The sequence below is a fragment of the Sus scrofa genome, chromosome 13 (genome assembly GCF_000003025.6).
Source record: "Sus scrofa isolate TJ Tabasco breed Duroc chromosome 13, Sscrofa11.1, whole genome shotgun sequence".
In the NCBI taxonomy this organism is placed as follows: Eukaryota; Metazoa; Chordata; class Mammalia; order Artiodactyla; family Suidae; genus Sus; species Sus scrofa.
Window position 1 is genome coordinate 89,527,403 of NC_010455.5, and position 22,986 is coordinate 89,550,388.

At 37.9% G+C, this 22,986-nt stretch overlaps 1 protein-coding gene across 1 annotated transcript; it reads right to left on the bottom strand.

Annotated features, from left to right (window-relative positions):
• TM4SF18 (transmembrane 4 L six family member 18) lies at window positions 433-22,113 on the bottom strand. Its single transcript, XM_003132479.4, has 6 exons — window positions 21,883-22,113; window positions 21,581-21,774; window positions 18,714-18,803; window positions 5,985-6,127; window positions 1,866-2,046; window positions 433-832 (listed from the first exon to the last, which is right to left on the bottom strand). Exons 2-6 carry the CDS (start codon window positions 21,755-21,757, stop codon window positions 818-820), a joined length of 606 nt encoding a protein of 201 aa, XP_003132527.1. The 5' UTR covers window positions 21,758-21,774; window positions 21,883-22,113; the 3' UTR covers window positions 433-817.

The window sequence follows — 22,986 nt, forward strand, 5'->3', positions numbered from 1 at the left end:
CGATCCGGCGTTGCTGTGAGCTGTGGTGTAGGTTGCAGACGCGGCTCGGATCCCGTGTTGCTGTGGCTCTGGCGTAGGCCGGTGGCTACAGCTCCGATTCAACCCCTAGCCTGGGAACCTCCATATGCTGAGGGAGCGGCCCAAGAAATAGCAACAACAACAACAACAACAACAACAACAACAACAACAAAAAGACAAAAAAAAAAAAATATATATATATATATATATATATACAAAAGTAGGAAGGGTAATTTATCATCCAAATCAACCACAGCAAACATTTTTGTGTAAATCCATCAAGATTTAGATATTATCCTATATTTTAATTTATTAACTTTTGTTTTAGTTTTTCTTATACTATAAACATAAATTTGTAATCTGCTTTTTTACATAGTACTACTCATAATCTTTAAAATATCATTTTACATAATATTACAACTAATGTACCACTCTTTATTGAATCCTTCCCATAAACAGTTAGGCTTCGGGGGTACTTCTAATTTTCTGGAATATTAAATAATGTTCAAGTATATGTTTGCATAAAGTTTGACCTTGCGTTCTTATTTATTTTCATACCATAGATTACTAAAATTGAATTTATTTGATCAAAGGGAATTAACATTTCTGAAGACCTTGAAATATATATCTTAGGAAAAATTCTAAATGGAAGGACAGCATAATTGGCACTTCCAGTGAGGACAATAAACACCAACTGGAGAAAATACTGTCATTTGAATATTGCCCTCAAGTTTATTGCTCTCAAGTAGATGTAGGTAGATGGCCATATCTTGATAAAGAAAAACAGTCTTGTCCTTATTCAAATGATTCCAGGCTATAAAAAAAAAACAAAACTCAAAGTGAGTAAACTTGACATGATCAATGACCCATAATCTAGGTAGCAACTCAGACTTATAGTTCATCTTCAAAACATGGTAGAATAGGAAAATATCTATTTGAAGCTGCTAGGAAAGGTATTATACACTATATGTTGCCAAGCAGGACACAAAATGTCTCATTCATGATTTCTCTTCATCTGGACTTGCTGGATAAGGTTAGCAGTTTCAACCATAATTAAATTAACATTAATATTTTAATAAATGAAGCAGAGGTAGTTTCAATAGGATGGAGACATATTTCTCTTCTTCAAAACCACTCAGTATAAAGAAGATTATTAATTGAATGTAGCAACATTCAAAATAGAAATTGTTTCAGTGGGATTGGGTTGTGAGCCTTCAACTAATTTATGAACAGGGAAGTTTTCAATAAATAGTAAGACTTCTTTGAGCTTTGCATTATTTCTGTAGAGAAATGTTGAAATATTGCTTATTCAAAACACTTATGTTTTCTTTTTTCTTTCTTTTTTTTTTTTTTTGTCTTTTTAGGGCCTCACTCGCAGCATATAGAGTTTCCCAGGCTAGGGATCTAATCAGAGCTATAGCTGCTGGCCTACGCCACAGCCACAGCAATGCGGGATTCGAGCCATGTCTGCAACCCACACCACAGCTCACGGCAACGCCAGATCCTTAACCCACTGAGTGAGGCCAGGGATCAAACCTGCAACCTCATGGTTCCTAGTCAGATTCGTTTCTGCTGCGCCAACATGGGAACGCCCAAAACACTTACATTTTCATCATACAACATGGAATGTGATTTTACAGTTATTCCATTGATTCAACCCATAGAGACAAGCCAATAGACACATTGGATATTAGGAAAATTGAGATATTCAAGGCTAAGTAAAGATAAGGACACTAAGAATGGAAAGTAAATGATGGAACTCTAAGGATCTTCCAAGGAGACTCACTGAATCCTGGATAGTGGGGGTAAAATGGAGGAGGTACAGGTGCTAGTGGGAGTCTGTTTACCTGGATGATGACTGAATAGGTCCCACACAGTATCTTGAATAACTGAATGACTACTCTGATGAGGCAGACAATCACCTGAAGCCCACTGAGAGCTATGAGAATGGAAAATAAAATGATGTTCCACTCTACTACATGTGCAGGTTCTAGGCACTGACTCCATGTGCTGGAATCTGTAAGGAAACTGAAAGGGAAGAAATGGTCAACATGATGCATCGCCAAGCCTGCAGACTCAATCCAAGGAAGAAGGCTACATACAAGTCTTCATACATTTGGGAAATTAATATATATATGGTTAAAATACATGATATTATTAAACATGAACACATGAAATTATTCAGATGCATATACTGAACATAGGGTATGTAATAGCACTGGGCTAAGCTTATTATGAACACAGTGGCTGCCTCAAATGATTCTAATTCACTTAGGAAGCAAGATGCATATTGAAGAGTTTAATAGGCAAGGCAGCACATGTCAATATCCGTAGAGGCAGAGGCTGCCTATTTCCTAAGAGTCCAGAGGTTAGTCTGGGTTGTCAGGAACAAGGCTAAGCTAGCTTTGTATATAAAATCACACAGGTGGTAAATTAACAAAGAGAAATGATGTTAGTTATTCTCAGGTTCTGCCCCGAAGCCCTTTAGAAAAGTTCTCAAATTTGAGCATACATCAAGATTTTCCAGAAGGCTTGTGAAAATGCAAAGTGCTGGGCCCCAACCCGGGGTTTCAGATTTAGAATGTTTGGATGGAGCTGGAGACTTTGCATTTTTAAGTTCCCACGTGATGCTGATGGTCCAGAGTCCACAGTGTGAGGAGTACTGCTTTAGACAACTGCTGTTCTACAGCTCTTAAGATTTAGATTAAGAGCTAGAAACACAAAAGGCCAAAAGTTTTGATTAGTTTAGTTTATTACAGGATTGTGAGAATTAAACCACTTCCAAGATAATTTTAAAACCACACTGCATTGGACTTCCCATGTGGCTTACAACATAAAACCACACTGAATCAACCTAATGACTTTCACTCACTTCTGGATCTGCATGGCCATTAGCATTTCCCTAAGGGTGATATTCTCTGTTCAACTAAGTTAAAATGAAAATCTAGTCTCCTCAACACAGCATTATTTACAATTGCCAAGATATGGAATCAATCTAAGTGTCCATCAACAGATGAATGAATAAAGAAGATGTGGTATATATGTACACACACACACACACACACACACACACACACACACACACACACAGAGGAATACTACTTAGGCATAAAAAAGAATGAACATGCATTCTTGCCATCTGCAACACCATGGATGGACTGGGAAGGTATTATGCTAAGTGAAATAAGTCTGACAGAGAAAGACAAGTACTATGACATAATTTATATGTGGAATCTAAAAAATATAACAAACAAGTGACTATAACAAAAAAGAAGCAGACTCACAGACATAGAGAACAAACTAGTGGTTACCGGCAGAGGAGGGGGCAACATATGATTAGGGGATTAAGAGGTACAAGCTATTAATGTATAAAATAAGATACAAGGATATATTGTACAACACTGGGAATACAGACAATATTTTATAATAACTGTAAATGGAGTATAACCTTTAAAATTGTGAATCATTCTATTGTACACAATAAAATAATGTACATCAACTCTAATGAAAAAAAGAAACCCAAACAAAAACAATCAAACCTATTTACAAGATAAAGTTGTTTATAAATATCTTGTCATGGGAGTTCCTGTGGTGGCTCAGAGGTTAACGAATCCAACTAGGAACCATGAGGTTTCGGGTTCAATTCTTGGTCTTGCTCAGTGAGTCAAGGATCCGGCATTGCCATGAGTTGTGGTATAGGTCGCAGATTCGGCTTGGGTCCCGAGTTGCAGTGGCTGTGGCGTAGGCCAGCAGCTATAGCTCCGATTAGATCCCTAGCCTGGGAACTGCCATATGCCATGGGTGTGGCCCTAGAAAAGACCAAAAAAAAAAAAAAAGTATATATATATATATATATATATATATATATATATATATATATCTTGTCATTAGCCAGATGCTTTTTCTCAAAACAACAATTAGGCAAATTTGATACTGGCCGAGTGGCCCTGGGCATTGGTGCTTGTAGCGCAAAGGGGTGAACTCTGCATTTTGGTGACCATCACCACCACCACCACCACCACCACCATGACTGCTTTCTTCTCTTTTATTTCTTTCTCCTCCCTCTATTTCTCTCCTCTTCTCTTACTTTAAATCTCTTTCCTCTCTTTTTAAATTTCCTACTCTCTATGCTCTGGGACATTCAGAGACACTTAGGATTTCTTGATATTGCTAATATCTCAAGTGGTAATGAGGGCTGAATATGGAGACAGAACCCCTGGATCTGTAAGGGATTTTACCTCTCTAATTTCTAGAGTCTTATCTGAATGATGGCTTAAAATATCTAATCCTAGGGTCATCATGAATATTCAACGGGAGGCATATAAAAATGCTTTGGAACCTATAAGACACGATGCAGATGTAATTTCTTGCTATCATTTCCCTGGACCCACCCCAGACCCCCTCTCACTCTTAACTCAGTCGTAGCCTCCAAGGAAACTAATCCCTTCCAGATTCATAGCCTAGACTGTTCCCAGAATATGCTTTGCACAGATCATCCAACAATTTAAAGCAAGATGACTTGCAGGATTTCTATTTTTCTCCCAGGCTATGGTATTATTTATTCTTCTTATATAAATAGAATGAATCACAAGTACACTAGCAGAGTCTGGAAAGAACAGAGATGTTTACCCTGATATTCATTTTCTCTGCAACTCTGTGCAAGTTCTATCACAGCATTTTCTTCATTGCGTTATAATTCTAAGCATAGCCATAGCTATGCATCTATTTCCTCACTCAGCTGCGTTCTCTGAGGGCACTACTACTGTGACTTATCCTTTTCTGAAGGGCCACATCTAAGGCCCAAGGCAGTGCCTGGCACATTGCAAAGATCAGCAAATGCTTGTTGAAGGAAACTCACTGGATCCTCACTGGTCACTATGCCAACGACTGGACTTACTGACCACTGGCAGATGGAAGACATCATGTGCTATAGAAAGTCATACAAGGTAATAATGTTAATAAGAAAATTTGGCATGTCAGGAATCCATTAAGTCTAATTTGTGCTTTATTTCTGTTTAACATTCAGTTCTGTGAGGTAGAAGTGATGTTTATTTCCAGTTTACAGAGACTCAGAGATATCCAGATATTCGTCTAAGGCCATAGAGTTTGTAAGCAGGAGATGGGAAACTTGAACCTAGAATTTTTATTTTATGGCAGTACCTGCAGCATATGGAAGTTCTCAGGCCAGGGGTCAAATAGGAGCTGCAGCTGCTGGCCTACACCACAGCCATAGCAACACCAGATTCGAGTCACATCTGCAGCCTACCCTACGGCTTGTGGCAAAGCCAGATCTTTAACTGAAAGAGGCCAGGGATGGAATCCTCATCCTTGTTGGGACTAGTCAGGTACTTAACCTGCTCAACCACAACAGGAACTCCTTGAAACCAGATTTTTAAGCATTGAAGCCCTGTGCTCTGAGGGCCATGCTCATTCTAAGGCTTCCATCTTAGCAGAATGTTCTGTCAGGTCTGGGTGAGTTCCCAGAGGGAAGTGGACCTGTGTAATTTACCTTTGATTCTCTAGCACTTAGGCCACGGCCTGAACTTAGTAGGTGCTTAAAAACTATTTTCTGACTAACTGTAAATATGAATAGCTCAGCTTATTTGCTCAACATGACTTCCTGGAACTACTTGAGCCCCGAGAGCTGGCCATTGCCTGACCACAATAACCAGGAAGCCCTGCCCTGCAGTACAGGAGAAACATGCTCTCATTTGGATATCTCCGTGACAGCCTCAAAATAGTGAATGCGTGTGGCATTAAAAGACTGGAGAAAAAGCATCTAAACAAAAGTCTGTGTGGGAAAAAACTGGTCTGGATATTAGTCAACTGTTAGAAAAATCTGGCAGTAAGGTAGCCACATAGAACCCCAAAATGATTATGGAAAATGAGTATGAGCCTGAAGCCAGCTCATACTCAGCCAGTTTCTGATATCTGCCCTCCTCCCAAATCAGGGAATTATTCCTTACCGTCCTGCTGTGCCTTCAAAGGCGTACTCCCAACCATCGAGGGTACGGCAGTATGGGCCCTGAAGAAGGCCCAAAGCAGATATGACCAGGCAGTATCCAGAGAAAGCAATTCCAAGGGCCGAAAAGATCATCGACATCAGTATCTAAATTAAACATAGAAGGAAGTTAGGGCTGTAGAATGAGACAAGGGGATACTGTGGATAAATGATCAGATAGGTACCTTCACCAATTCATCCAAGCCTGCTGCAGTCTATGTAATATCATGTCCACATCAACATGGAAGCATTTAATCCCAACTCATCTGATTTTAAAAATCAGTTTTTAAATGATTTTTTTCCTTTGACATTCCATAGAGGAAATTAGTGAATTTACAAAATTTCTTCCCCTTTTTTTCTGCAGTTTTGATATCAAAAAACTGACTAACTCATATAAATGCAATGACGGGATGTGGTCAATAATCTATACTTATTTATTAAAGAGATACTATTTTTTGGGTAAGGTAAGTTTTCTAAGAATCATAAGCTATGGTCCTTGCCTTTCTTTTATGAAATGATATATGAATATCTTCACATACAGGACTATGCTTGAAAATATCAGGTGTTTGTTCAGATGGTCATATTTATACTCTAGTGAGGATGGGATTGATGAGGGGAGGGTGTTTTCATTTGAGTAGAGAGAATGAGCAACATTCACAGACAGATTGGCACAAATTGAGTAGTGAGAGAAGGTAGATTATTTTGATCTAAGAGGGGTGTCCTACAGAGGAGTAAAGGGGAGAAACTGACGACAGCCAGATTGGCATGGTGCTAATACTGGGAAGACAGGGTGAACAGAACACAATCCAAACCTTAAATCACATATAAAGTGAGTGTAGCTTGAAAGATCTGGGCAAGAGATGGCCTTAGAACAAGGAGGCTGGACTTCATCCTTCAGGGCAAGTGCCCCCCGAGCCGCCACAACCTTTTATTAAAATTTTTTCAAATCTACAAAATTTGAAAGTGTAGTAATCTTAAACTCAGCCTCACTTTTGTGGCTGTTTTACCATATTTGCTTGCTCTCTCTCTCCCCCTCTTTCTGTATGTTTATATACATCAACACACATGTATTTTTATTTACATTTTTGTTGCTTAACTGTTTGAAATAGGTTGCAGACATTGTGATATCTCAACCTGTTAACACACCAATACGTATCTCCCAAGAAGAAAGATATTCTATTATTCTGCAATTTTTACTTTTTTCTACGGGATTCAATGAAGGTTTATGCACAAGGTTATATCTCTTTAGTTACTTTTACTATACTAGTCTTGCTGCTTATTTTTTTTTTCAGAATATTACATTGTTTTTGAAGAATCCCAGCCAGTTGTCCTATAAATGTCCTATATTCAGAGCTTTTCTGATTGTTTCCTTAAAATTGGACTTGGGTAAAACATTTTGGCAAGAATACATGATTGGCGTTGGGCACATTATGGGTCTCTCCTGGCTACTGATGATGCTAAATTTGCTCTCTTGGTTATGGTGGTGCCCTTCAGCTCTATAAATGTAAATTTTCCATATTGCAATTAGAAAATAACTTGTGAGGTAATACTTTGAGACTGTCATATCTTGTTCCCTAAAGACATCTCAACTGATGGATTTAGCATCTATTGAACCTCATATTTATAACCACCAGTTATCACTGTGAGTGGTTGTAATGTGCAGCTTTTCTAATTCTATCATTTCTCCTGCAACTTGTAAGTTATCACTTCCCTGCGTAGAACTTCTATTTCCTGTTTCTCTCCTCTGCCTCTCTTTTTCTGTATCATAGTGGACTCAGGGATTTTCTAATTCAATGTGCTACAACTCATTATGGTTATTCTTCTTTTAGATGCTCAAATGGTCCAGCTGTGGCCAGTGGGAATATTCTTCAAGTTAATTCCTGTGCCCTCTGATACAGCCTTATCATTCTTTGAACACTTCCTTGCTTCCTAGCAAAAGATGTCCTAAGCTCAGTTTACATTTATGCTGCCCTAGACCTGGATTAGCTCTTTTTCCAACAAGCCATGTAATTAGTTTTTGAGCAAGGAAGTGACATGATTTTGGAAAACTGCTCTGGCAGCAGTGGCACATCAACCAGAAATTAGCCCCAAAATAAGAATTCCAAATGGAATACTACTCAGCCGTTAAACAAAGAACGAAATAATTGCAGCAACATAGATGCAACTAGAGATTCTCATACTAAGCGAAGTAAGTCAGAAAGAGAAAGACAGGGAGTTCCCATCGTTGTGGCGCAGCGGAAACGAATCCGACTAGGAACCATGAGGTTGGGGGTTGGATCCCTGGCCTTGCTCAGTGGGTTAAGGATCTGGCATTGCCATGAGCTGTGGTGTAGGTCACAGATGTGGCTCGGATCTGGCGTTGCTGTGGCTCTGTCATAGGCTGGCAGCTGTAGCTCTGATTTGACCCCTAGCCTGGGAACCTCCATATGCCACAGGTGCGGCCCTAAAAAGACAAAAAACAAACAAACAAACAAAAAACAAAGAGAAAGACAAATACTATATGATATCACTTATATGTTGACTCTAAAATATGGCATCGATGAACCTTCTACAAAACAGAAACAGACTCACAGACATAGAGAACAGAATTGTGGTTGCCTACAGGGAGGAGAAGGGAGTGGAGTGGACTGGGAGTTTAGGGTTAGTAGATGTAAACTATTACATTTAGAATGGGTAAGCAATGAGGTCCTACTGTATAGCACAGGGAACTATATCTTGGGATAGAACATGATGGAAGATAGTATGAGAAAAAAAATATATAGGGTCACTATGCTGTAAAGCAGAAGTTGACACATTTAAAATCAGCTATACTTTAATAAAAATACATTTTAAAAAAGAATATGGAAAAAATGCAAGTTATGACAACAAAGACATGTATTGGATGAAAAGACATCGAGGAGGAAATGAGTAGCTGGAGATGGACTAAAAAAAAATCCAGAGTTTGTAATTTGAATAAAAAACAGATACAAATAGAGATGCCAAAAAAGGCAGTCTGGCTTCAGAGACAATTTAATTTAGTTTTAGAAATGTTAGTTTCTGGAATGGATTAGCAATGAGATTCTACTGCGTAGCACTGGGAACTATGTCTAGTCATTTATGATGGAGCATGATATTGTGAGAAAATAGAATGTGTACATGTATGAGTAACTGGGTCACTGTGCTGTACAGTATAAAAAATTGTGTTTGGGAAATAACTATTAAAAATAATAATAATAATAAAAAGAGATTGAAAGAAGAAGAAAAAAAAAAAAGAAATGTTAATTGCAAGTGAGAGTGGGATGGCCAAAGAGAAACATGCAATAGCCAGATGATGATAAATTCAAAAGCTGAGACCAGAAAAAGTGAGGACAAAACACCTGTGATTTTTGGAACAAACATTGTATTATAGTTCTTTGTTTAGAATCACTTTATGAATGTAATATTAATATGTCATCTTTATAGAAAATCAGAAAAAAAGTGTTTTAAAAACACAAAGAAGGAAAGAACACTTGTGCCTTTTCCTATTTGATATTGGTGACCTCATTGGCAACTTCACATATGATTAAAAGTTCTTTCAAATTATATTTCTCATAGTGCTTGTAATAGAGTTTTGCCTCATCATATAATAACCAGAGCTATTTTTTTACTATAAATTTGTTTGTTATACTTTGTAAGAAATATTTACCTATTCACCAATGTCATCTTTAGAAAAGGAAGAAGGATGTTTTCAAAAGATTGAGTCCCTTGTTTACCAAATGTACTCCAAAGCAGTTTGCTGAGAAGATTAGTGAAGAAAGTCTTCATTTGGGGAAGTTGCCAACCATGGCATACTATGTATGTATGTACGTTCACACAAACAAATTACAACATAAAGAGTAGATACAATTGCACAATCAAGGTATGCCTCAAAATTAAATGGGAATAAGAATCTCTGTGAGTCACAGTTTCAATTTCTATAAAATGTTGATGCTGCAGATGGTGACAGCACCTACAAAATAGGGCTGTTTCAAAAATTAAAGGGCACAATGGATTTATAAATTATTTGCAAAGTGGAAAGTATAATCAAAATCTCCATTTTTTCAGGAGTTCCCATCGTGGCGCAATGGAAACGAATCTGACTGGGAACCATGAGGTTGCGGGTTTGATCCCTGGCCTTGCTCAGTGGGTTAAGGATTCGGTGTTGCCATGAGCTGTGGTATAGATCGCAGACGCAGCTCGGATGCTGTGTTGCTATGGCTCTGGCGAAGGCCGGCAGCTACAGCTCTGATTAGACCCCCAGCCTGGGAATCTCCATATGCCGCGAGAGCGGCCCAAGAAATGGCAAAAAGACAAAAAAAAAAAAACCAAAAAAAAACCAAAACCCTCCATTATTTCAAGTGCCCTTTTTTGGCCAATGTTTGTATTCCAGGGATAGCAACCCATAAGACATTGGTAAAAGATGAGACTCCACTGAGGAATGGACAGCAACCAAGAAACTCACGGGGTTTAGGTCATGCTGTTCCAAAATATGGCACCTTGGCATATTAATGTCTTAGGCTGAAAGAGTTTGAGGAAACGACAGAAGTAGGAAAGCCATTCTGATTTCCCCCACCCCCTCATCCTTCTACCCTGAAGCAGGGATCATAAAATTTCCATGTGAAAGGTGCTGTCCCTGTATCAAGAGGAAGGAAGACACTCTAGTCACCAGAGACTGGGAATTTGGGGCCAAGAAATCTATGTAAACAAACCTTGTTAAGCTAAACTTTACCTTCCTGGTTACTTCTTCACCATTTAGTACTTGAAGCCCAAACCCCTCTTACCTGATGATTTTTTATAAATGTATTGTTGTTTCTTTGTCTGAAAGGTATAGATCTGCTCTGATCACAACTTTGGGACTTTGTTCTTTTGTGAAGGCTCTCAGGTACATGGAAAAATTCAATAAAATTTGTATGCTTTTCTCTTGTTAATCTGTCTCTGTCAGTTTCATTTTCAGACAGGGATCCTAAAAAGTTGAGGAAATTTTTCTCCCCTACAGTTTCTGGCACCCATCGTGGGGCACCATCACTTTTGTTCAATCCAGAAACTGCAGTCAGAGATCCTAGACCTCTGACTAAAGTTGCCAAAAGCATTCTTGCCCAGTTAGTTTCTTAGATCTCTGCTCGGGGAGACCAGTTGGGCAAAGGTGGTAAGGTCCTTTCCTTGTCAGATTCAGATTGGCAGGAGAAAAACATTTGTGAGTATTAGTTCTTGGATTGTGACTCTTATTAAAATTTGGTCTGGGGGTACCCACTGGTTATTGATCCTGTTGCTTTCCTGTTCATCTCCTATTTCATGTCCTGAGAACGTGGCTTGGCTTTCTGCCTATCAGGGCATGCAAATGTCAGTTCTTACTTTTGCAGGAAGTCAAATGTCAGATTTCAAGCCCCCAAATATGGCTATACATAAATGTGGTGGTGCCCATTTGTAGCTATTATCTTCCCTACATTACCAGCTCTCCCAAGGGGTTGTCTAAGTCCTCTTTCTTTTGGCTACCTTTGGAAGTGGTTTGGGGGCTGCATCTCTTGAACTCTCCTTGGGGGCACCTCTTGTGTCCATGGTTAAGTATTGATTTTGAGATACTCAATAGGTATAACTTTGGTTTAAATATTTGGAACAATTTTTTTTTTTTTTTTAAAGAGCTCTATGGAAATTCCCACTGTGGCTCAATGGGTTAAGAAACCAACTAGTATCCATGAGGATAGGGGTTCGATCCCTGGCCTTGTTCAGGATGAGCCACGATGGGAACTCTCTGGTTTTGCATGTTCTTTAAACAAAGAAAAAGAAAAGAAAAAAAAAAAAAAAAAGAACTCTATGGTCAGAAGTTGGCCAAATTGGAGGTTGACATTCAGAGCTTAATAGGAATTTTTAGGTTAAGGCCTTCTCTCCTTAGGAGCTCTGCATTCACAGGAAAATAAAACATGCTGAAGGCTTTGTGGAATGATTTAAGAAAACATTCCAAAGGCACACAGCTCTAAATCTAGAATGGAGAATCTTTCAATTTCCATCTTAGTTGGAAATCTCCCTGAAATAAGGAAGCATCTTGAAGATAATGTAGTCAGATGGGCAGACCAGCCCCTTGGTATCATTCAGGCTGCAACCCAATTCTTCGAAGACTTAAAAAAGCAACTGTCCTTGTCTTACAAACCAAGTCTTTACAAACCCAAAAATGCAGTTATAAAAGCAATTCTAAGTCCACCTATCCTTACCAATCCCCAAACCACTTCTATTAATCTCAAAATGTTGGCAGGTATTGTAAAAGATCAGGACACTGAAAACAAAACTGCATTTAAGAAAGAGGACAAGGAGTTCCCATCATGGCACAGCAGAAACTAAATCTGACTAGGAACCATGAAATTGTGGGTTCGATCCCTGGCTTTGCTTGGTGGGTTAAGGATCCAGCATTGCCATGAGCTGTGGTGTAGACGCAGGTGCGGCCCTAAAAGGACAAAAGACCAAAAAAAAGGACAAAATTTTAGTAGTAATTAACCTAGACCTCTGATAATAGACAACCATGTCCTAAACTCCTATAAGAAAACCTACATCCTTTCTCCATCTCTCAGAAATATAACTCTTACCATGTCCTTGAAATGTAAATATCCCAGGAAATAACTAAAACTCTGTTCACAATCTCCTGAGAGAGAGGGGAAAAAAAGAAAAGAAGCTTTTTTTTTTCCTTTAAACATTCACATATCTGGGATAATCTTTGGTAAATAAAGCTAATTTTTAAATTGAGTAAAAAAGGCATATCTTTAGAGTTGTCAGCCTTAAATATAATGCAGATGTATAGATTTTTTTCTACCTAGGTTTACTAGAGAAACAAACATATTATCTCTACTACATGTTTAAAATGATGAAACTATAAATTCAACCTAAAAACGAAACATACAATAAAAATTGCTTAATGTCCACCAAGCACTATTGTTAAAGAAGAGAGGAGTTCCCGTCGTGGCGCAGTGGTTAACGAATCTGACTAGGAACCATGAGGTTGCGGGTTCGGTCCCTGCCCTTGCTCAGTGGGTTAACGATCCGGCGTTGCTGTGAGCTGTGGTGTAGGTTGCAGACGCGGCTCGGATCCCGCGTTGCTGTGGCTCTGGCGTAGGCCGGTGGCTACAGCTCCGATTAGACCCCTAGCCTGGGAACCTCCATATGCCGCGGGAGCGGCCCAAGAAATAGCAACAACAACAACAAAAACAAAAAAAAAAAAAAAAAAAAAAAAAAAAAAAAAAAAAAAAAAAAGAAAGAGAGAAGCTGCATGTTTAACTTTTTTTAGGTGCTTGTTTCTATGATGTTTGATGGTTGCTTTATATATATGTGTGTATAAAAAAATTGTTAACCAGAAAAATAACAAGATGAAAGCTAACTTTGTTTAATGTCTTAATGTCTCATAGAATTTTTTTTTGTGTGTTTTTTTCCTTTTAGGGCTGCACCCGAGGCATATGGAAGTTCCCAGGCTACGGGTCTAATCGGAGCTGTAACTGCTGGCCTACGCCACAGCCACAGCAATGCCAGATTCGAGCTGTATCTGCAACCTACACCACAGATCACAGCAAAGCCAGATCCTTAACCCACTGAGTGTGGTCAGGGATCGAATCTGCAACCTCATGGTTCCTAGTAGGATTTGTTTCTACTGTACCACATCGGGTACTCCTCATAGAATTTTTTTTTTTTTTTTGGCTTTTCCAGTGGCATGTGGAAATTCCTGGGCCAGAGATTGAACCCCAGCCACAGCAGCGACCTGAGCCACAGCAATGACAATGCCAGATTCTTAATCTGCTGCACTACAAGGGAATACCTCATAAAATTTTCATGAGTAATCTAAACATAATTAAGAGCAAGTAAATTATGTGATAAAATATTATAAATAAACCTTTCAACACTAATTATGTTTTATAATACTTTACTACTTTAATTTCCTCACCAAATAGGTGTGGGAGATGAAGAGGTACAAATTTTCAGTTGAATAATAAATGAGTCACAGGTGGGAAATATAGTAAAAGAAAAAAAACTTCCAAAATCTTTTTGCTAACTTGAAACCTAAAAGTTATAACAAGTGATAGAAATTCAGTGGATATCTAGATCATTTCTGAGTAAGATGAAATACTGAAACAGTAATTACATCATAGGTTTATCTACTTTTTTCTTCCTATTACAGAAGAATTAAAGGTATTTTGGTTTTTTAGTAAAACACATCTTGTGACACATTGGAAAACTGTACTATGAGGAAAAGTATACTTCCACAAATTATGAAATAATATATTTATAAAATTTTCCAATCAGTAGAATGTCAAAATGTAATAGTTCACAGTTGCTTACTTTGTAGGTTTCACTAGAAATTAAAATTTCCAAGAGTTAGGGATTCCAATTAATATATGTAATTAAACTTACTAGAAGTAATAAGGGAATGACTTTGTATGCAAGAAAAGTAGAATTATCTTTTGGTTAAATAAAAGTATGAGTTATGGAGATGGCTTTTTGTTAAGGAACAAGAATAATTTGTCCTGATGTAAAATAATCGGCTGTTTAAGAATGAGAAAGAGGAGAAAAAGAGGACAAACCGAGCAAAAACAAAAGTTGAGAAAAGACAGAAAGAGAGAAGGAGTTGGCCTTAATATCACCTTGGCCTTAATATCAAAGGTACACTGATGCAAAGCTAGAATTAGGTCTTATCTCCCCTAAAAGGACAAATTTTATTTGACCATCGGTCTCCTCTTGATTAAAAAATCATGAAAGGTTTTTAACCTTTTCAGTAATCTACCCAGAAAGCAAAGACTTTGTGTTTTATCAGAATAATTTCCTATGCTTCATGATTTTACTACATCTCTGATTATTTAAGACAAGTGAGTCTTCTCTACTTATAGAGTCAAGGGTACTTTGTTTGTTTTGTTTAATGATGTAACTTTCTGTATTTACCTTTGAAATCACTGTCATTTCAGTTAAATGGATCACTAAGTATTGTTTCATATGACTTATGATTCTATTTGATGTTTTTGACAAACTTCCCCCAAAATGAAATTCTAAATGTAGTCTTGTTGACCTGGAACAAACTTTGGGATTTTCCAGAGGTCCCCTGGAAGATCTCAATAATTTGTTCTCTTTCCTTGAGAGAGAGAGAGAGCGAGAAGGGAGAAAACTAATTAGGTTTACTTGATATGTTAAATTATGTGGAAAATATTGCCATATAAGAAGTGGTTTTTAACCTTTAGGTTTTATTTGTAAGGGTACATGTTATTAATATGTGCTCCAGAAATTAGATAAAATTTCTGGAAATCTGTGTCCTGGTATAATGTAGTCATAATTCCAGTTATTATCTTAAAATATTGTATGCCTCCGAAATAACCAACTTTTTTCATTTGCATTATGATAAACTCTCATTAGATCCTCAACCATGGCCATTTTAAAGTCTTTTGTCATTTACAGAGAATTATTGTTCTACTCTGATGCTTTTGCCTAAGTACTTGTCTTCGAGGACTCTAACAAGCATAGGTTTCTGTAACTTTAAGGTCATACCATTGAGCTGAGTAAAAATTTCCAAAACTCAGTGGAGAAACTGATGCATTCATAAAGAAAATTAATTACATGGCACTAGATAAACTGAGGAGTTATATAATCAGGCCCAGTTTAAGGAGACTAGATATATTTTGCAGACAAGTTAGTCTTACTTTGATTATCTGGATAGAAATGGGAGTGATTGTAGAGAAAAAAGTTTCATTGGAAAATTATAACACACTTTTGTGGATATCAGATTCTAGTCCTGTTCATTGTCTTTGAGTTTTTATTATCTATCTATACATTGGACTGAATCCTAAATTATTTTAGTTTTCTCCAATATCTGGCTAGCATTCCCCCAAACTGATGTTTCCAACTTCTCTGCCACCCTTATGATTTGGAATCATTGAGAATTAAAACTTCCCTTTTCCCAAAACCGGACAAGCTAAAGCTATAATATAAACTTCAGAGAAAGCATCACAATAATTCATGTTAGACAATCTTTGTACCTGTTGCTGTGTGGGCCTCTCAGAAAGTTCAGCAGAACACCTAATGACGTCCCCAGAGACATTCAAACGGTGAACCAGGAAAGTCTGTCAGATTACCCTCTCCTGCTCTTACTCCATCTGAAGATGCTTGGTGTTCCAACACCTAGAAATATTCTTAACTGCTTGTCCTCTGGACTCAAAAACTAAATTTACAGTTTGTTCTAGCCATTAACTTTGGGGTTTTTTGTTGTTGTTGCTCTTTGTTTGTTCATTACCTTGGAAATGTCCAGGACTGAGAGAATGGCTCAGTGAGTTATGAGACAATCTACTCACTCAGTTTCTGGACTGTGAAACATCTTGAGGGAAGTGTCAGACACAAGAATGACTGAGTTCAGGATATGGCATCTTGGTGTATTATCTTAAGGAGTTTGAGGAAACAGCAGAAGCAGGAAGTTCATTTTGACCTCCTCCACCCTCTCACCCTTCTTCCCTGAAGCAGGTCATAAAACTCCCGTGTGAAAGGTACCCTCTCTGTACCAGGAGGAAGGAAGACATTCTTATCCCCAGAGACTGAAATTTGGGCCTAAGTATCCTGTATACATCAATCTTGATAAACTAAAGCGTATCTTCCTAGCTACCTCTTCACCTTTTCTATCTCTGACCCAAATCTCTCTGTCCTGTCAATTCTTGACAAATTCATTGTTTCTTTGTCTAAGATGTAGAGAAGCTTGCTGCTCTGGTCACATCTTTGGATCTTCATTCTCTTCGTCCCTCCATGTACATGTAAAAATTCAATAAAATGTGTATGCTTTTCTCATGTTAATCTGTCATCAGTTTAATTTTCAGACCCAACCAGGAACCTTAAGGGGGTTGAGGAAAACTTTTTTCTCTTCAGCAAAATGAATCTTGGGTGACCTAAATTTCCATTCCAGAGCTCCAGAAGTTACAAAGGGGAAGCTCAAATTTGTTCTGCAAGATTTACTTTATTTAGCTTATATGATAATTAATTCCCCAAATTTTATAACAGAAAAGTTTTCCTTAAAATTCCATATTTCCATTTCCTATCGTAAACTGAGAATTATTGTACAATTTTGTAGTAGTAGCAATTGGTTGGACTTGAGTAGCAGCTTCCTCTCTTCCTTAAGTAGAACATTTACTCTAATGCTTACAGGCTCACTTATTTCATTGCCATCAGGTATTTGGCATTGGAGGACAAATCAGTTGGGATTCCTTTCTAAAGACTACTTTGAAAGAACCAAGCAAGGAATCCAGTGACTCCTCTCTCCCTTCCTCCTGCTCTTCCCAGCTGAGATGCCAGTCATTTTATCCAATGCTGATTATAAGATCCCATCCAGACCCTATACTATTTCTAGTATGTCTAGAGGGGGGCTGGAGGGGGCTAATAGTGAATTAAGCAAATTGAACAAATTGAGTTTTATTATATACTTAATGGCACATGCATTTGTTTTCTAGAAATTCCCTGAGTAGCATAGGCTAAAATATACCTGAATATATTGCTTAACCTAGACAATTTTGAAAGCTTTTCTGCAGTGTAATACCAGCAATTACTAGAGGATATCTGAGTCAACTGATTAAGAAAACACACACACACACACACACATGCATACGGAGCATATTTTAGTTTTTAAATTCATACCCACCAGGGGCACAGTGCTAAATTAAACAACTAATTTAATCTTCAAAAAAGCAAGAGTCAAAGAAAGTAGGTCATGCCATGCTGGCTGCACAATAAAATCTGCTTGCACCTCGGAATAACTAAGTCAGAGTCTCTGGGGGTGGGATTCTAACACCAAGCTCCCAGATGATTGCAATGTGCAACCAACGTGTGGAACCACTGCTGCAAAGAATGCCTCCCAGACCTCTGGTAAAGCTCCTCTAGTTAATGAATCACACATTCTCTTTGAGTCGCAGGTGACTCATCTATAAAACAGCAGTAACAATGATCGAATTCACTCGATAAATGTGTGAGAACTATGAAGTGCTATGATGATGATCATGAGGAAGAAGAGATGGATAAGGGTGGAAATGTAGGAACCCAGTGCCTACCTGTTGAACATAGGCTCAGAAAAATGTGGTTGTATTTATTCTCTCTTGATTTTATTTTAATTATTTTTAAAGCTCCAATTTAAAAAATATACATCACATATGTCCAACTCAGGGACAAATCTAATGCTGCATGGAAGAAGCCAGATGCAGAAGACAAATATGGTATGATTCTATTTATATAGAATACAAACTAATCTGTAATGACAAAAAGCAGATCAAAGATTAACCTTTTGGGAGGTGACAGAAATATTCTGTTTCTTGATTATGACAGTAGTTTCATGGGTGGAGTTAACTGTCAAAACTCATGGAATTTTACACTTTTAATGAATGACATTTATTGTATGTAAATTAGTTCTTAGTCTCAACAAGGTTGATAAGGGAAAAAATAGACTCACAGAAATTCTGGAAAAGTTTTTTTTTTTTTTTTCCCTAATTTTGCGTATCTTTAAATCTTGAATTTCTGGAAGAATGTCACCAGAACAAAAAGTGAAGGAAAAAATTAACAAAATGAAAGATAATTTTTGGAGTAAACTCTTGGGTTCTGTACTAACAGGATCATGGAAAGGGTACAATAGTGTCAATATCTGTGTGTTTCTAAATGAGAGGAAAGAAAACTGGGACCCAGTCAACCATACTCAAAATACTATTGCTCTTACCATGTACTTTTTGCTGCAGTTTTCGCTCTGGCAACATTTATAGTTGTTATCATTCTCCAGTACAAGAAGAACTGCTGCTACTATAAGCATCTAAAGTAGGGAAGAAAAGAAATAGTATTCAGAATTGGAAAACTAGTTTGTATTCACTTACAGCACAACGCATGTTTTCAGTTTCAGAGCATAGACTCTGGGATCACGCAGATCTGGGCTTCAAATTCCAGCTCTGCCACTTTAACAGCTGTGTGACCTCAAGAGTCCTCTCCTGTCAAATGGTGCTGAGAACCAATTTGGGTTCTCAACCCTTTGGGCTGTTATGAGGTTATTGTATGTAAAATTTTGAATACAGTGCTTGATTCATAATAAGAGACCAATAAATGTTAACTATTATTATCCTGGTTATCGGTTATCAAAAGCTAAGGGTTAAGGAGGGGCAAATGGTTTGGACCTGAGACTACCATCCTCTGCAGCAAACCTGCATTTTTTACTGACTCACTAGTGAAGGACAAAGGAAAACCATCCACCAGACTTTGCTGTTGGCCAGCTCCTCTCCACTTTCTGCCCTCTGGGAATGCAGGTAAAAGGTATGGCTAATCTGATACTACATGTCTTAACCTAAAGTAAAGTAAATTCAATTTTCCCCATGTATTCTAATCATCTCAGATTCAAATTTTGCAGTGTGCTTTGCCTGTTTCAAGCCCACAAACTGGGAGAATTCAATGTATTCTACTTCCCTTTCTTGCTATCTTAGGCAAAGCGCTCAAGTCCTGGAAAGAACAGGGATTTCTTTACTATTATAGTCTCCGGTTTGGGCAGGTATGGACCATGAATTGCTTCTGGCAAATTCTCCACCTATCCCACTGTTCAGAACTGAATCTTGAAGCTGAATTGTTATTTTACTGTTTGAGGTGAACATTTCCAGTTTCCAAATTCCTTCAGCCATTATTTATCTGTCCATTTAATTATTTATCTATATTCCTCTTCTTTCTCCTGAAAAGATTTGCTCTTGAAAGGATATTTTTCTAGAATTCCTAGACAGTGAAAGATAGGGAACAAGTTCCTTTTATAGTTTTAAATTTTACATGGAATATAATAGTCCTATATTCCCCTCCTTTCAACACACAGTTTTAAACAGTTTCTGGTTTAACCTTAGTAATGCCTTGCAATCTGTTTATTACAATTCTATACTGAAGGGAAACAATGACAAGATAAGGCACAGGAATCAGATGCAGTAACCAGCCCCATCACAATACTGTTAAAAATAATTAGAGCTAGACCCTAAAGTTCTGTGTCAAAGGAGAAATGCCTGTCTTGATAGAGAAACTGCTTTCTCTTTTTGGTGTAAAATGTAACTGCAATACAAAGGGCCCAAGAATAATGGAGGGAAATTATCCAAAAATTCTGCTTCCCTCACATGCTTTTAGGCATTGATTCCCAGTGTTTTCCTACATGTGTGTATATTACATAGTTGCAATCATAATGCATTCACATTTTTGTTCTATCTTTTTTCACTTAACACAAACTAACATGCATTTTCCATGTTGTTACATGTTCATAACTACAAATTTCATTAGTTATGAAGAGACCATACCATGATTTATTTGACCATGTCTATGCTAGGATGCTTCTAGTTTTTTGCTATTATAAATAATGCTCCCATAAATATCTATGCACACATTTCTTTCCTTATTTTGGATTATTTCCTCATTTCAAAAGACAAAGCATTTTCATGGATCTTAATATACAAAAGTCTTCTCCAAAAGGCTTGCATTTATGCGTAGTTCCACCACCAACATTCATTGTGTACTTAACACAGAGCACCTTCAATAGCACTGAATATTCATATTTTAGAGGTTACCTATGTATACATAATGTGCAACGTGGCAAAATGAAACTGCTTTCCAACATATTCAAATATTATAATAATTAAACACCCACAAAGATGTAGACATAGATTACAGTGGTTTTCTTTTATATTATTGTTGGTATAGGAAGCTAAAAGTACACAATGTGTTTTTTTTAGAAATGATATGATCAGGAAAAGTGTCTTTTCCTCTGAGTTGCCAGAATGATTTACTATCAGTTTGTTTTTAAAGAGTACAAAGTCATCAGAAAAACATTCATGGATTCTTACTGTGGACACTTTGATTTAGTTTTCAGAAACACCCTCCTTTATTAGGGGTAGAATGTCAGACTATTTAATGATGATATGGCCCACCCTTCTAATAATATTTATACTTATAATAGTCACTGGCTACCTACTGTATGTCACTCTCTGTCCTGGGCACTTCATACATGAGATTTTATTTAATCCCCATATTCTCCCTAAAAAGTAAATGTTATTATTTACATTTTTCAAATGAGGACACTGAGGCCCAATGACATTGAATAATTTGCTTAAAGTCTCATGACACAAATAAGAGAGCTTAGATTGGAATTCAAGTTTATCTGAATCCTCAAGTTTCTGCTTTTTCCACTGTCTCAATACCCCTCTAAGCCAGAGGAGTCATGAGTGCAGACAGAAAATCCATTCTGGAAAAGAGCAATGCCACTGGAGATTAAACAGTATAAGCTGACACACAACGTTTCCTGAGGACATAGTTTTTCTATAGGCCAGTGTCCCAGAGACTTTCATTAGGACAAATTTCCCGCATTACTGGAGCTACATAATTGAGCAGCTTTCTGAAAACAAAGCTATTTTCCAAGTCCTGATGGACTCCCTGCCTTTCTACAACCACCCATCTTCCAAACTGCAAACCCAGGATTAATAGAATGATTTTTCCGTGATTCATCGTTTTTACTAGGAACGAGTTTAATTCTTAGTAAGAACTCCTCCTTCTGCGATCCCAAGTTCCCAAAGCCACACTTACCATGATACCTGAGAAACAGAGCCCTTCAAAATACCACACGTAGTTGGTGAGTTTATTGCTGGATGCATAGGACATTTGTCCATTTGGGAAATACAGTAATATGTTCACAATTATGCTCCAAAGTGCCAGCGGAATCAGCAGACTACTCAGGCAGCATCCACATTTCCGAGACCCCATTTTACCCCACTCAGAACCTGCAGGAGATTTCAAGAGTGTAGAATTACATAAACCCTGGGTGGTTTGGTTTTGTTTTTTCTACCTGTCTCCCTCCCACCCTCAACCCCCACCCTGAGATTACCTACCACTTTCTGGGTCAGAGCCCTTCAGTTCATATTCATGAGGAGCCCAGGACTCGGACAGAACTGCAGCCCACAATCTGTCGGGGTGGAAATAGTAGTTTACTGTTTGGAAAACAATAGACAAAGATCGAGGGCTGAAGAGCTGAGCTGGTCTTCATCCTGTGCCAAAGGAATGCGGTGTTTTTACTGCTTTTTAAAATAAGTCATTTTCCTCTGGATTAGAGCACTCAAGGCTGAACCCCCCCTAGTGTGTTTGAAGAAGGAAGTGGGGGTGGGGAGGGGTTGGAAGTGAGTCTGGCGAATTTCATCCCAAGCGGACAGGGGTTAAAGAGAAATCTGCCAAGGGATCTTACACTAGCATGGGATGTGTGCTTTCCTCAAATATTCTAACTTTTAAGTATTTACCTTTTATTCATTGTTCTTTAGTATATTTTCACTATTCACTGAGCATTGTTCAAACTCCCAGGGGCACAAAAAAGGACAGAAAAAGACAGACTTGGTGGGTGAGAAAAACAAGACATCACTGTTGATGAGTTTAGGGTTATAAGACCAGGACAGCTTTCCTCTTTTTTTTTTTTTTTTGTTTATTTATTTATTTATTTATTTTATTTTCCCACTGTACAGCAAGGGGGTCAGGTTATCCTTACATGTATACATTGCAATTACAGTTTTCCCCCACCCTTTCTTCTGTTGCAACATGAGTATCTAGACAAAGTTCTAAATGCTATTCAGCAGGATCTCCTTGTAAATCTATTCTAGGTTATGTCTGATAAGCCCAAGCTCCCGATCCCTCCCACTCCCTCCCCCTCCCATCAGGCAGCCACAAGTGTCTTCTCCAAGTCCATGATTTTCTTTTCTGAGGAGATGTTCATTTGTGCTGGATATTAGATTCCAGTTATAAGTGATATCATATGGTATTTGCCTTTGTCTTTCTGGCTCATTTCACTCAGTATGAGATTCTCTAGTTCCATCCATGTTGCTGCAAATGGCATTATGTCATCCTTTTTTATGGCTGAGTAGTATTCCATTGTGTATATATACCACATCTTCTGAATCCAATCATCTGTTGATGGACATTTGGATTGTTTCCATGTCCTGGCTATTGTG

Coding starts and splice junctions, on each gene's coding strand:
- TM4SF18 (XM_003132479.4), bottom strand. CDS start 21,757: ATGGGGTCTCGGAAATGTGGATGCTGCCTGAGTAGTCTGCTGATTCCG. Junction 6,128..18,713: donor ACTGCAGCAAAAAGTACATG/GTAAGAGCAATA, acceptor TGTTTAATTTAG/ATACTGATGTCGATGATCTT. Junction 2,047..5,984: donor TTTGAAGGCACAGCAGGACG/GTAAGGAATAAT, acceptor CTTCCCTTTCAG/TTTCCTTACAGATTCCAGCA.